This window comes from Cucurbita maxima, unplaced genomic scaffold (genome assembly GCF_002738345.1).
Source record: "Cucurbita maxima cultivar Rimu unplaced genomic scaffold, Cmax_1.0 Cma_Scf00120, whole genome shotgun sequence".
NCBI classification, from domain to species: domain Eukaryota; kingdom Viridiplantae; phylum Streptophyta; class Magnoliopsida; order Cucurbitales; family Cucurbitaceae; genus Cucurbita; species Cucurbita maxima.
In genome coordinates this window covers 183,775-199,737 of record NW_019272136.1, presented here as the reverse complement: position 1 = coordinate 199,737, position 15,963 = coordinate 183,775, and the positions used below count along the sequence as shown (strand labels likewise).

The 15,963-nt window shown below is 36.4% G+C and overlaps 2 protein-coding genes, 1 long non-coding RNA gene and 1 other non-coding gene across 4 annotated transcripts; 2 read left to right on the top strand and 2 right to left on the bottom strand.

The window, feature by feature from the left end:
* Positions 1 to 1,099: 1,099 nt before the first annotated feature.
* On the bottom strand, positions 1,100 to 11,079 carry LOC111473447. The gene is made up of 3 exons (XR_002715701.1): positions 10,760 to 11,079; positions 10,339 to 10,340; positions 1,100 to 1,111 (listed from the first exon to the last, which is right to left on the bottom strand). It is a non-coding gene; the product is annotated as an uncharacterized LOC111473447 (long non-coding RNA).
* Positions 2,919 to 2,991, bottom strand: TRNAK-CUU. The gene has a single exon. It is a non-coding gene; the product is annotated as a tRNA-Lys (tRNA).
* On the top strand, positions 6,490 to 8,361 carry LOC111473446 (cyclic dof factor 1-like). Its single transcript, XM_023118941.1, has 2 exons — positions 6,490 to 6,690; positions 6,980 to 8,361. The coding sequence occupies exons 1-2, from the start codon at positions 6,571 to 6,573 to the stop codon at positions 8,222 to 8,224; spliced, it is 1,365 nt and encodes a 454-aa protein (XP_022974709.1). The 5' UTR covers positions 6,490 to 6,570; the 3' UTR covers positions 8,225 to 8,361.
* A 2,786-nt stretch (positions 11,080 to 13,865) lies between the features above and the next one.
* Positions 13,866 to 14,378, top strand: LOC111473441 (protein SRC1-like). The gene has a single exon (XM_023118934.1). It carries the CDS (start codon positions 13,918 to 13,920, stop codon positions 14,221 to 14,223), a length of 306 nt encoding a protein of 101 aa, XP_022974702.1. The 5' UTR covers positions 13,866 to 13,917; the 3' UTR covers positions 14,224 to 14,378.
* Positions 14,379 to 15,963: the final 1,585 nt, after the last annotated feature.

Sequence of the window (15,963 nt, the reverse complement as noted above, 5' to 3'; positions counted from 1 at the left end):
TTAAATCCCTTAATTTCTTTCTTTGGATCTTTTAGTCTGACATGAGTGACTTATTTTTGTTGGAGCTAATTTTCTTCATTTTTGGGGTGTTACACAATGCCTCAATAGATAGATGTTTGGGATATTCCAATGTTATGAATGACACATGAGTTTGTCCTCGATGACATGACCGGGTGAGCTTTGATTGCCGACGACACTCCCTAACTTAGGATGGCGTCAAGACACATAGGCCATGTTAATTGAGAACCAAGATGATGTTGGATGTGACGTTGCACACGAGAGACCTTGGCCCCGAGTAAAGGCAAGGTTGAGTCGAATAACTTGGTCTAGTATAGAGGCAAGTTAGTTGTGTCGTAGCTGATTGAACGTGCACACGTAGGTGGTGTGTGTGGTTGAACAAGCTTGGATTTTGTTCAAGTGATGTTCTGTTGGCGAAAACAAATCTTACCTAAGGTTCGACAAAGTCACAAAGTCGATTGAAAAATAAATATGGGGCTTGAGATTCCCTTAAGATTGATCGTGAGAGTATCAAGATCATGGTGCCACGCGGTTGAAAAAGTAGGATCGTGACACTAAACATAGGAGACCTCAATTGATCTGACTCGTAACCCATTAGAAGTAATTTATTCCATGTTTTTAGTTTAGATCATAAATATTCTTAAAATTTGTAATTATCACAAATATTTTCATTAATATTTTTTAACAATACTATTAATCTTTTATAAAAACAAAAAAAATGTTTTTAAAATATTCTTAAGGTTAATTTTGGGTGGAAATTATTATTACTTTGTTTCATATATATAACCATTAAACTTTTTAAAGTTTAAAAGTGTTACAATAATATGCATAAATTTTAAAAAGTCTCATCAATGCAATTTTTTTTAAAATTTAAAAATATTAATATCATGTTTAAAGTGTCCATAAAATTTTAATAATAGCATTAACACGGGTAACTATAACTTTTATTTAAAAAAAATAGTTGTATTGTTAATATATAGACGAAACTCTTCTATCTACGTCTTATAGATCACCTCCAAACTTTTCTTGAAATTTAAGAGTACTAATGCTAATGCTAGTTTTGAAAGTTCACGAGTACTTTTCAAACATGGTACTGATAGTTCTTTTCCTATACGGATGGCAAAGGTACTTTTGAACTTTTTAAAAAGTTTTAAGAGTTAGATAGAATTTTTAAAAAATCAACCCTCTTTAAAGTTAAAAGAGTATTTTTTAAATCATCTTGAAAGTTGAAAGGTATATTTAACACAACTTAATAACCTTTTCATGACAATAAGGATTCCAAATTGCCGAAGGCAAATATAATCATAACTCCACCTTCAATGGTTTTTTAGGAAGGAACTACACTTCGAATCAAAAAAAATTAATACTTCTGTATATATTTGAAACAAAGAATTAACGGTTGACGACGATGAACATATTTTATTTTATTTTATTTTTAAGTTTAAAGTTTTTTTTAATGGAGGTATTTTCAAACTTTTGAAAATATGGAAAGTTCACCTGTATTTTTATTTTTATTTTTTTAATTTTGTTTTTAATATTTTAAAATTATGAAATTTATCTTTAATAGACTTCATCCATATAGTACTTCAAATGATACAATTTGTGTCGTTGTTTGGTAATTATTGTTATAGGCAAACTCTAGAGATGTAGGTGCTCCTCCCAATGCCTGCGAAGTCCATGTCACATGGCCCAACATGTTCTCTAGAATCTAATTCAGTTATTTGGTTTATCTTTTAGTTTGAGGGTGAAAGGTCATATCGAACTTCAACTACGTCCCAAGTGACTTCTACAAACTCTTTCAAAGGCGAGATGTGAACCTCGGATCTTGGATTGACACGATTGAAACTGGTATTTCGTAGAGTCGAACTGTCTTTTCCATTCATAATTGGACCCACTTCTCTATTGGTATGTTGTCATGCCAGATGAAATGGGTCATCTTAGTTAATCTGTCGATGATGACTCATATAATAATGAACCTTTTCTTTGTCTTTAGTAACTCCAATATAGTCCATAGTGACATCTTCACACTTCCGTTGGGACACACATAGGGATTGCAATAGGCTTAAAGGTCCATGTCTTCGTGCCTTAATCTTCTGGCAAGTCAAGCATCGACTTACATATTCTATAATGACCCCTCCCTTTCCCAATTAAAGTCCCGATACATTTTGGTCCTTTATAAGTTGATGGTTTAGGGTGAGTCATGGGCCTTAGTCAATAATTCCTTTCAAACTTCTTTATTACAAGGTTTTAGAGCATCAAACCAACAAAATCCACCATAGAGCCAATGATATGATGAGTGCATCCCGACTTATATACCGAAAGCATAATGACCTAGATGGATCAAAGAGAGGAAATGGAAGCTAAGCGCACCTAGAATCTTGAGAAAACTCTGATGGTTGACTTACAATCTTGGGATAGAAGTGAGATTGGTAAATGGACGAGCTTGAGAGGACTTGATTGACTCAAGCTATGCAATTGGCTAATTCGAGGTCAAGAATAGAACACATATTTTTAAGAAATATTAAATATTAAATAATAGAAGATTCGATGAGATTATACTAGTAGGTGTTAGGATTAGATTAGATTTGGTTATTAAGTTTTCTATAAAGAAGATGATGAAGCTCACTCGACCATGTTTATCACTACTGAACCTTATCTCTGTCCATTCCTAACAGTAGGTTGCATATTAAACATTTTTATACTTGTTCTTATCTTATACCTGCATCAGTGAGAGGACTNTTTGAAATATTTTACAAACATTTTTGTATTTGGTATGTTTTTAACGTAGGAATGAATTTCTATTTTAGTATTTCATTAAGAAAAAAAAAACACTTTATTCCTCAAACCAAATAATACTATATATATTAAATTTGAGACAAAATGAAACATAGAAAATGAAGCGCCCACCGTGGGGCTCGAACCCACGACCACAAGGTTAAGAGCCTTGCGCTCTACCAACTGAGCTAGACGGGCTTATTTGCTGAATTATTTTATATATAAAGTATATTTTATGTGTCCAATGTCATTTTTATTATTTTTTTCTTTGGTAACAATTTATAGTTCAATATTTCTATCACAGATAGGTTTAGATATTGCTTTACTCATATATATTAGATATCACATACGAGTTTAACGATATGAATTGAGGAAGAAAAATATAAATTCGGTCTCAAAATCTTAACCTTATATGTATGCATATAAATATAAAGCTTATAACTTGTTAGAAGGGAGGTATCCATTACCGTCATTAGTAGCATTTACAAAAGTAAAAAACAAAAAAATAAACCTTACAACTTCTTAGAAGTGAGCTATCCAGTAAGAACGTTACAAGAAGTTTCAATCGTTTTGGAAAAAGCATTAAAGGCGGCGTGGAAAGCGATCAGTTGCCCGTCTACGCCAAATGGGACCCACACGCTTACTTTCCCTTCGTGTTTTGCTTACGTCACCTCCCCCATCTATTTCTCATTAAATATCAATATTGCCACTCCCTTTAAATAATGTTTTCTTAGTTCACAAGAATATGAATTCCAACCTAAACCTTTCAAAATCAAACTACTCATATACATTATTATCGTAAGAGTTGAGATGTTTCCAAAATCTAAATATTAATTATTATGAAGGAGTCGACTTGTATCCAGCCAATTAAAGAAAGTAAATTTGGGAAAGATGGTAGGCCATTTTTCTATAAATTCCAAAATAATAATTAATGCTTCTTATCTTGTTTTATTTTTTATAATTTTGTCTAACTTTCATTAATGAACCAAATTACATACAATAAAATTAAATAAATAAATAAAAAGATGATGATTTACGTTGGTTTCGAACCTGTGTCTTAAAAAGAAGGGAAAAAATTTAAAAATAAAAGAGGCTCTCCTAGCCAAATAAGAGCCCAGGACACACGGGACAAAAAGTACTAGGGACTTATCTTGGTTTCTTGAATCATGAGCCAAAATATGGATATGACATCCTACGAGAAACATAACTAGGGCATCCTCTAATATAGAGCTGAGGAAAAACATGATGCCTGAATATGACATCTTGCTAAGAAAAACATGGTGCACGACATCCCACCTAGAACAAGAAAATACAAGCCTCGAGAAGCACTGCGTGGTGGAAAGTCATGGGTCACCCTTGAACGTGATTAGAGTATTACCTAGCATTCTTTAAAGTCATGATAACTTTAGGGCATGAAATGTGTAATGTTCTTGTCTTGTTCATATCCTTAGGCTAGCAAATCTTTGCATAATCTCATGGGCTAACCCTAAGGTAATGCGTACTAGTAACCCATCCCATCTTCACGACAGGTTTAGAATTCATGGCCCTAAAGTATACATGTCTTATTCATGTAACAAGTCATCCTCGTGAGCTCAAGTCAGTCGTGACACCATATTTATTATAACTCTTGAGTTTGGAATTTTCATGAATTCTTTTAAGTTGGTCATCCGGGGTATTTTTCTATATTTACTACTTGAGTCTTTGGTCCTACCACATATGTCTTTGTTGGAATTTATGTTCTAAACCCTCGTAATTAATTATTTAATTTTGAATAATAATTATTATTATTTTATTTACCATTTAATATTATCCTTAATATGAAAATTCAAGGTTATTAAGTATGTGTTTGACATACAAGAGAATCCTCGTTTTTAAGTAATAACCTAAGGAGTGTACAGTATATGGATAAAGTTTGGTGTCGTATCCTGATAACTATTGATACGACGCACTTTGTAATTGTCACAAATAATTTGATCCAAATCGTTCATGCAGAGACATGTAAGTAGGGGTAGTTTGTATAAATTGATCAAGAAATATTTAATTTCTCCTTATAAATCCGTTAATTGAGAAGTTGATTAAAATGTTATTGTCTATTGATGAAAGATTTTGAATTGCAAAAATCATTTAAGTATGAAAGATATGAATACTAATTTTGGGCAGAGAGAAAATATTGTCCATTTTTCTTTCGGATATTATTTTGAAAATATATTGTGAAGCGGGGAGAGAAAATGCTTTAAAAATTTGTTTTGAATTAAGGTCCAAAAATGGTAAGAATTTGGGAAATGCCTATTTTAAATGAGATTATATTTTTCCATATTTGATGAAATTAATTTTGAATTTCTGAAAAATCGTTTGAAATTCGTATGCATCTGCTTCCTAGGAGATTGAACTGTCTTGCTAAAAAAAAAAAAAACAAGAAGGCAAATGGTTAGTTATTTTCGTTTTGTTCAACTTTCATTGGACTGTTTTTACTATGATTTTCATATTAAGCTTAATATGACTTTAATTTGGACCAATTAGTGAAATTTTTAGAGACTTGGAGCTCCAAGTGAGTGGAAAATAGGAGCTGGCAAGGTATACACAATCATGTAAGTAGCCGTTTGGATTCTTTTGAGTAGTACTTACCAAAATCATTGGGATTTGCTAGCATGCAAATATGATGGGTCACATATAGCTAGATAATGGATGTTTAGGGCATGAGATGAAGTTGAAATGTTGTATTCTATAATTGATGTCTACGAACGTCTAAAGTGTCCATAGAATGAGATTTCACAATTGTATGTTCTCATTTTGCGATTGAGAATGACATTTGTATTCTAGGTAATTGATTGAGTTCTCTCTATTTTAGCATACCAAAATGTATTGAGAATGATACTATATTTTAGGCCATTAATTGAATTATCTCCCTGTGTGTTGAGCATGCATGAGTGTAATGAGAAGAATAGGGCACTAGAGTTAAAGACAATTTTATAATGATTTAGGTTAGGACTTTTAGACCGAACTCTAGGATAGTAAGTGGCGATCAAAGGTCAAGACCCTAGTGCTCCCAAAACCACATTAATCCCATAAGCTAGTTTAAAGAGTCATAGAGATTAGAGTTTAAGTTTTAATCTACCTAGATGACCTAAAAACCTAGTTAATCTCTAAGACACCTGAGAAAGATTAAGAAAACTTGTTAGGCCTACTAGCAACGTGAACAGTATCACTAGAGCTTTCACCTCCTATTTTGTCTAGTACATTATTAGCTTTATCAGTGACCCAGGTGTTGTATACTTCATTATATATCTTACATTTGTCAATATATATATATATATTCATTGTTACATTGTTTTTTTTAAAAAAAAATAAAATTTGGGTAAGATTATAGAAAGGGGAAAAAAAAGCATCCAAAGGAATCTTAAATATAAAAGGTAAGAAAGAAAAGAAAGTGTTGAAAACGCTTTATTTAGTAACATAATAATAATAAATACATAAAAGGGTAACAGAAAAATTGGTGTTATTGATATATCCATTGAATTGAGAACAAATTGCCTTGTAAGTTTATTAATATTATCACATAGCAAAGGAAGAGAAGGAAATTTAGGTCAGCGTTGTTGATTATTTGAGGAATTATTTGTGTGGGTTAATACGTTGTTTGTGCTTTTAGGCTCTTAGAGAAGAGCGCTTGAAAAAGGGTTATCCCTTCTGCTTCCAACCCTCTCTTCCTCCCAATCTCCTCTACATTTCAATGAGTTTTGCATTTTTTTTGATTTCAACCATTTCAAACGCCCCCATATCATGACTTCCGCTACTCACGATCTCCTCTCCGCCCCACATTTCAAGGATCTCGCCATTAAACTCTTCGGCCGCACCATCCCTTTGCCGGAATCCAACATTTCCGCCGCCCTGCAAAATCTGGTATCTATTTTCTTTCTATCTTCTCCGTTTTCTATTTTCCTTCCCTCTCTTCTTTCCTTCTGCCTTTAATCTCACTGTTTACTTATTGTTTCTGTTGCTGATTGCACTCTCCTGTTCATATTCTTCATCTTCTTCTTCCCCATTTGGGGCCCTATTGAATCTCAACTTGATTTTGTTTCGATTTCTCCATTTTGTGTTGTACCTGCCTTCATTTGTTCATTTCTCCCTGTTTCCTTTCCTTGTCATTCATAAATTTAAGTCTTCCCTTATTTGGAAACATTGTATTCAGGATGGTTGCAACCATTTGAAAGAAGGTGAGCAGTGTGTGTCAGGTGCAGAAGAGTCGAGGTCGAGCGTTTTAGTAGGCGATGATGAAGAAAAGCAAGCGTCCAAGGAGGATGAAGAATTGGAGGTGCATTTGAAAGAGGAGCAGGGAGATGGTAATGAAGAAAGAGTTTTGAAGAAGCCGGACAAAATCATTCCTTGTCCTAGATGTAACAGTTTAGAAACTAAGTTCTGTTACTTCAACAACTACAATGTCAATCAACCTAGGCATTTCTGCAAGAACTGCCAAAGATATTGGACTGCTGGTGGCACCATGAGAAACGTTCCTATCGGTGCAGGACGACGAAGGAACAAGCAATTGGCATCTCAATACCGACACATAATAGTATCATCCTCCGAGGGACTTGCGACGTCTCGGTTCGAAGCATCGGATTCAACGAATCACCATCAATTCATATCAGGCCTTGAGTCTCCTGCTTTCAGGCCTTCCAATGCCAGTGCCACTCTTCTAAAGTTTGGACCTGAAGCACCACTTTGTGAATCCATGGAGACCGTGCTCACTCTTGAAGACCAGAAGAGGTCCATTGAGATTGGCTCTGCATATAGCAGAGACAGTCCTGATGAACCATCCTCCTGTGGATCCTCCATGACAACGAATGAATTCCCTAAAACTGTCGTCGAGAGGGAAGCAGCCAGATTGTCGGGTTCAAGTAATGAGAACACTTCACCCAACATGGTTCGTTGTTACCCCGTTCCACAATTGGTTTTTCCATTGAATCAGGGTGGGAACGGTGTAGTTTCATCAGCAATGGCTAAAGGTTCAGATAGCACGAGTGTATCCAATCCAGTTCAATGGCTGCCTACGACAATGCTGGCAGTTCCAGGTTATTGCACGCCTAGCCTTCCGTTACAATTTGTGCCAGCATCATATTGGGGCTGCACGCCTGTATGGACCGCAGCTGGTGTCCGTGCATCTCAAACATCCGCAGCTACCATCGGCAGCTGTGCCATGAGTTCGTCACCGACACTGGGAAAGCATTCGAGAGATGCAAGTAGCTTGACAGAGGAAGAGGAATCAGAGAAATGCGTGGTGGTACCAAAGACAGTACGGGTTGATAAGGTGAGCGAAGGGTCGAGGAGTCCCATATGGACGACATTTGAAACTACAGAAAGTAATGCAGATGGCAAAGAGCATTACAGGGAGGCTCCTCATCTCTTGGAAGCACAAACTGGAAGCTCTTACTTGTAGATTTTCCTTCAGACCACATAAAGTGTAATTCTTTTTTAAAGCTGTTCATATATCTCTGAAAGCTTTGCCAGAAATTTGGTACATATTATGATGTTTTTGGGTCACACAGTTGAGAGAATTAATCTTCCATTCTTCCATTGCCTCTGCCATCATCTGAGAACAGTAATTCTAGTTTGGTGCTTCCAGTGTTGTACCTTTATTCAATTTGGTTTATAATTATGGATATTAATATTGAGCTTGAACCCAGCAAATTGGAAGGTATTATTATTATTATTTTTTATCCTATGTCTTTAACAAGCTTACAAAAGTATTTGCTCTTCTTTTTTTTCTTTTTCTTTTTTTTTGTCTTTTCTTTATATTTATATATGAAAGTAAAGGGAAGAATAAAATTTAAAAAGTGATCTATAGAAAGGAAATAATGGAGAGATAGGGATTATGAAAAAGGGGAAAAAAGGGAGTAAAAGAGATAAAAAGAGAGAAAAGAGGAGGGGATAAACTTTTTATTGATAGATTTAAAGAAAGAAATGCACAAATAACACACAAGTCTCATAAACATTCAATGCGAGGACGCTGATAAAATTTAAGGTCCCACATTGATTGGAAGAAGAAAGAGTTCCAGCGAGGACGTTGGACACCGAAGGGCGGTGGATTTAAGGTCCCACATTGATTGGAAGAAGGAAAGAGTTCCAGCGAGGACGTTGGGCACCGAAGAACGGTAGATTGTGATATTCATATCGGTCATCTAAAGTACGAAACACATATTCTCAACACCACCTTGGTTATCTCTGGGTGCTAAGGAAGTCTATTGGGTTCTTTGGGTGGTTAGGCTGCTTATTGCAGACTTTTAATTCCATGGTATTCTATATTGTCTCTTTGAGCCTTTCTTAGTTTGGGACCACTGCGTCTAGACCCCCTGATCACCCCTTGCCATCCTAAAGTCCTCAATCTAGTATACGCATCTTGACCTAAGCCATCATCTAGTCGACATATCACTAGTGTCCTAGTCTGATCTCATTGCTTTTATCTACATTCTACAGACAATTTACTAATCTTTCGATACTCACCATAATTTAATTTGAATCAAGGCCTACTAGTGAATGTATGATTTTATGATTTTTATGCATTAGGTATATTATAGAAATATCTCCCTGATAGACATGTATGAATGAATAGAATATGTTTTATTTGCTTTAGATGATCCATAGGAATATTTTCCTAGTAAAAAATGGATGAGAGAATCAAGTTCAGATTAGAGCTCCACAACTAGAGTGACTTACGTGTTAACCTAGATCAAAACGTTCAAGTAGACCTAGCACCCTAGAATCGTAAGTGATGATCAGAGTTTTAGACATGAACGTACCCAAGGATTGGTTTAGCCCAAGGGGCTAACTCTGAGCATTCTGAAAAACATGAGATATAGACTAAACTACCTAGACACCCCAAAGGACTTAATCAACCTCCACGACATCTAAGTATGATTAAGGAAGCCTATCGGAACTCTAAGGCCACTTGAGTTATTAATGAGTGTAGGATGAAGACAAGGTTGACATCACAATCTCGTTAAACTTGTTCTAAAGAGAAACTAGGGACTACATAGGTAGTTAGCTGGACGAAGACTCTATTAAGTGTAGAGACTGTTAAACGTAGAGTAGATCATATTTGTGTATAGTAAGATAATCTAATGATTTCATAGTTTGTTAACAAATCTATGATTTAGAATGTAATCTTCATTATACACATCTATCAAAGGAATGTGCCTTTCTAGGCTACAATTCTTTACATAAAGGGTATAAGTGTCTTGACATAGATTCTGGTCGTGTCTATATGTTTAGAGACGTCATATTTGATGAAAATATTTTTCCATTCAAGAGAGTCCCACCTATTTCTTCTTCAATCATGCAGTCAACGCATAATGCTCCTGATTTGGGTGCCTCACATTTGGGTAATAGCAGTACTAATTTGGAGAATGATCACATGCATATGTCTGTGCCTACTAACTCTTTGGATGCAGAAAATTTGGTGTCTACATCAACTTCGAAATTGCCGCAGCAATCCTCCGCGTCGCTGCCATGCGAATCGGCGTCGGTTGTTCAGCCAATGATTGAGGCCTCGACTCCTCCGCCAGTAGATGATATTGCACAATGCCCGGTCGAATCCTCGGCCGCTGGTCAACCAACTACTGTAGCATCGGTTGCTCCCCTCGCAATGGCTGATACGGCTGTCCCCTCAAATGTGGATCCTGCACCTACTACTCATCCGTATGGTACTCGATTGAAGCACAATATCAAGAAACCCAAGGTGCGTACAGATGGAACAATAACATATTTTGTAGTTCGGTCTTCTGCCTCTGAACCTACTTCACATATTACTGCTATGGAGCATCCTCTCTGGCATCAGACAATGAATGATGAGTTTCAGGCACTTCAAAAAAATAAGACATGGCACTTAGTTCCTCCTCGTGCTGGTCTTAACGTTATTGATTGCAAATGGGTTTTCAAACTCAAGCAAAAGCCAGATGGCTCTGTTGATCGCTACAAAGCACTCCTGGTTGCTAAAGGGTTTAAACAGCAGTATGGCGTTGATTATGATGATACCTTTAGTCCAGTTGTTAAGCCCACTACCATTCGGCTCTTACTATCTCTTGCTATTTCTCGTGGTTGGGCTATTCAGCAGATTGATATTCAAAATGCTTTTCTTCGTGGCGTTCTTAATGAAGATGTTTATATGAAGCAGCCCCCTGGATTTGTGGATTCTCAACATCCTGGTTATCTCTGCAAGCTGGATAAGTCGCTTTATGGCCTTAAACAAGCTCCGCGTGCTTGGTTTTCTCGCCTTAGCTCCAAATTATTACAGTTGGGTTTTACACTTTCAAAGGCTGATGTTTCTCTTTTCATTTTTAACCAGACGAGCATTCAGATGTATATCCTCATCTATGTTGATGACATTATTATTATCAGCTCATCTTCTACGGCTACTGAGAAACTTCTTACACAGCTTCAGGATGATTTTGCTGTCAAGGATCTTGCATTTTGAGTTATTTTCTTAGGATTGAGGTCCGCCATACTTCCAATGGACTTATTCTGACACAACATAAATACATTCAAGATTTATTGTCCAGAACCAATATGCTCACCTCCAAAGGTGTGCTCACACCTATGCTTCCTAGTGAGAAGTTATTATTGGATGGTGGTGAAAAGCTTTCGCCTGAGGATACTACTCGCTATCGGAGTGTCGTTGGTGCACTCCAATATTTGTCTCTGACACGTCCTGATATATCATTCTGTGTCAATAGAGTGTGTCAGTTCATGTCCTCCCCAACATCTATACATTGGACGGCAGTCAAACGAATTCTCCGTTATCTACATGACACTATTGATATGGGTTTGTGTCTTACAAAGTCCAGCACTGATTTGTTGAGTGCCTTTTCAGATGCTGATTGGGCCGGGAATCCTGATGATTGTCGAAGCACTGGAGGCTATGTAATCTTCTTTGGTGGCAATCTTACTCTTGGAGTTCGAGGAAACAATCAACAGTTTCTCGTTCTAGTACGGAGGCCGAATATAAGGCAGTTGCTGATGCCACTGCTGAATTAATTTGGATCCAAGTTCTCTTGCGTGAGCTCGGGATCTCGCAAGCGCGAGCACCTAGCCTGTGGTGTGACAACATTGGTGCCACCTACGTGTCCGCCAATCCAATTTTTCATCGACGGACGAAGCATGTTGAGGTTGATTACCACTTCGTTCGTGAACGAGTATCGACTCGTCAGCTTGATGTTCGACTTATTTCTTCGAAGGATCAGCTCGCCGATATCATGACAAAGCCATTACCAGCTCCTTCTTTTAGCAATTTTAGGCGCAATCTGAACTTAGTAGTACATCGTCCAGATTGAGGGGGGGTGTTAAACGTAGAGTAGATCATATTTGTGTATAGTAAGATAATCTACCGATTTACTAGATTGTTACCAAATCTATGATTTACTGGTTTGTTACCAAATCTATGATTTACTGGTTTGTTATCGATGACACGAGTAGGAAGACGGTGTTGGAGATGGTGGATGGAGAGGAGGAGGAAGATATGGTAGACATTTAAAAATAAACCTTTGGCTCTGACACCATGTTAGGTTGAATGGCTCAATGACCTGACCTAGGGTCACGACCTCATGTATTTATAGATGTGTATAATGAAGATTACATTCTAAATCATATATTTGGTAACAAACCAGTAAATCATAGATTTGGTAACAAACCAGTAAATCATAGATTTGGTAACAATCTAGTAAATCACTAGATTATCTTACTATACACAAATATGATCTACTCTACGTTTAACAGAGACAAGTCAAGTGTCATGACTCCGTAAATCGATCTTCGAAGAAAATAAATACTACACAGGTAGTTGTCAAGGAAAGTGCTTCTATTGAATATAGAAACGGGTCAAGGTCAAGGACAACGCGGTGATTTCGTAAGTTGGTATTGGAAGAGACTAGGGACTACACGAATAGTTGTCAAGGGAGTGCTTGTATTGAGTAGAGGGATGGGTTGAGGCTGACACGGCGATGCTGTAAATCTATCTTGAAAGGGTACAAGGGAGAATACAAGTAGATGATGACTCATGATGACAATCTCAAATTGAAAATCTCGAGAATGATAGACCATTCATTTGAAGATGAAAAGCACACTAGAAAACACGTGGGTGAGTATCCATTTTTAATAAGGTGCAGAGACGATTGGTTAGATTTTTGTATGGGTTTGGTTCTTCGGTTTTGGGCTTAACATTTATGAAATCGTTTTTGGGCCCAAACAAGCCCAGTTATGCAAAACATGTGTTGAAATAGTGAAACGTGAAGATGAGGTTGCTACCACAGCACCACTAACGGCGATATTAAGACTTGATAACTGAGGAGGTGTTGTTATGATTCAATGACCGATGGAGGGGCATTTGTGATGCTACAACCATCGACACTTCTCATACAACATGACGATCAAGTTGTTGCACGATGAACAAAGTTGTTGTATGTAACGACCAATAATGAGGTTAATTAAAAGATTTTGTTTCATAGTTTTTAAAATTAAAAAATTCAAATCTAAAATCATATTTATATTTAGAAGTTGGTTGAGAAAGTAGTTAAAGAAAAGTCAGAAATCCAAGTGGCAGGTTTGAGCTACAGCACAGAAATAAAGAAAGAACAATGCACGTGAATGCTTAGATCATGACACGTGGCACTTGTTTACCGACCATTTTTTAATGTCGGCCAGATCGCGGGGTTGTGTAATAAAAAAGAAACAATAAATAAATATGGGCCCTTCCACCTTCCCAAAACGTCGGCAAACGAATCGTGTCCACGCGGCAAGGTATGAGTGGCCAAAAAATCATTAAACTCTCTTATTTTTAAAAAAATAGTTAAATCAGAGAGTCTCCTAAAATGAAATAATTAAAAAAAAAAAAAAAAAAAGTGTTGAAAGGTATGGTGTATGAGTAGTGGCAGACGCGGTATTGGCGCGTAAACGTATAAGAAAAAGAATCGCAATTATTAAAGCGATATAAAACGTCAATATCAAGGATATTGGATAAGTGAATTTATTCGTTAATAATATTATTTTGTGGTCCAAGGGATTGTGGTTGGGGATCTATAAATACGGCTCCTCCTTCCCATTCATGTCATTGGATCTAGCAAACAAAGAAATCAGAGCATCATGTCAGGGATCATGGAGAAAATAGGCGAGAAGCTCCACATCGGAGGAGACCACAAGGGGGAGCACAAAGGCGAGCACCACGAGAAGGACAAGCACGAGCACGAGAAGAAGCACGGCGAGAAGTCGGAGCACCATGGAGAAGGGCACAAGGAAGGCCTGATGGAGAAGATCAAGGACAAGATCCATGGGGGGGGTGATCATCACGATGAGAAGGGTGAGAAGAAGAAGAAGAAGAAGGAGAAGAAGAAGAAGGGCGAGCACCAGGAGGGCGGCCACAGCAGCAGCAGCGACAGCGACAGCGACTGATCTGACCCTCTCTTTCTGCGTCTGTCTGTCTCTCTAGTTTCCTTTCAATAACATCAATATCTAATCTTTGTATTGCGTTTCTCTGCTTTTCTCCGGACTTGTAATATCCACTGCGACTATATTATAATAATAAAGCCTCCTCATCTTTCTAATTTTGCTTTTATCTTCACCAATTCATCTCAGCTCTTTTTTCTTTTTGCATTTTTGAGAAAATTCGTAATTTAGGACTCCAATTTCTGATAAAATAAAGTAAATATATTAGCAGTATTGAGGAGATGATGTAGCTGTGCGAGATTTAAGGTGGGAAATTTAAATCAAGGAGAACCCAAAGCTTTGAGGAAAATTGAGAAACGAACAAAAGTGGCCAGAGTTTTACCCATCCTTCACCATATCTTCTTCTCCCGATTTGACGGAATTTGAAGGGAGATTTCAACAACTCCTCCAGGGCTTTTGTTCATCAAAGAGGGGGCAATACTTTTCTATAACTCTTCTTCTCTTCCATTTATTGGAACCACATCTACAACTTTGATGAGAGAGTCCAACCAATTATGCTACAAGTGAGGAAGAAGCTTCTAAAGTTCAGTGATTGGAACACCAACCTTACCTACACCGGTTATGCTCTATTTTAAAGAATTTGAATTAAAATAGGGGTTTATTTTGCAACAAAATAAACATTCCAAACAAGTAACTAACTATTTGATATTTCCTTTCGTGCCAGGCTTATCGGAGGAGCACACTTGCTAGATATTATGTTTGTAAGACTGAGTTGATACTTTTACTATGATGAGACTTGTTAAACAGTGAAATCATGTACATAGCCACTTTGGTTTAATCCCATTAAGCTTTGCTTTCTGCGTATGCAAGATTATGAATTGTTCATTGATATATAATCAAGTTGAATGTATTAAAGAATATTAAGATATAAATGAGCAATTAGGGACAATTTATAAACTCTAACTAAGCTTCATTGGAAGGGTAAGAAAAGTATGGAATAGGAACGATTACAATAGACAAATAGTGATTGATATAACTCGATAAAAGCATGGATGGATGATTATGAGCATAATGCATGAATATGTTGATTCATTATCGTTTCCATATGATGTATGATATAAAGTTTATGATACTCAGTATGCAAATGATTAGGGATCACCAACTAACCCTTATTTGTGAACTAGTCGAGATAAGGACAACAGTCCATAGAAGAATTTGAGATCTCAAGTAGTATATAAAAGTGTAGATCTCGAAGTAATACTTGAGATGAGTACTAGATCTTGAGTAGTACTTAAGATGAGTATTGTATGAGAATTATGATCTCTAGTAGGATCGATGAGTACTATAAAGGAGCATTAGTATCCGAAAATAGTCAAACTCTAGGAATACATGATATGAGTATGTTGCTACAAGGAGAATGGAGATAGCTAAGATCTTCTAACTTACTTATAATACTAAAATGTAGTAACTGAGTAATCTAATGACTAGATTATACGATTATATTTATATTTACGTGTTCGATAGTTTATTCTTAATCATAGACTATTAAAATGGTCTTTCATAGTATATTGTTTGTGTATGATTTCATGATTGAGGAAAATTATGAGTTTAATAACTTATTTTTAATAATAAAAAAAATATATTGAGATGGAGTCCAGATACACATTAAATGATGATTGTACTCTAAAGAGATAGAAACATGATGAGCTCTAAAGTGTTATATTTAAAAAGGTAGTTGAAGGACTA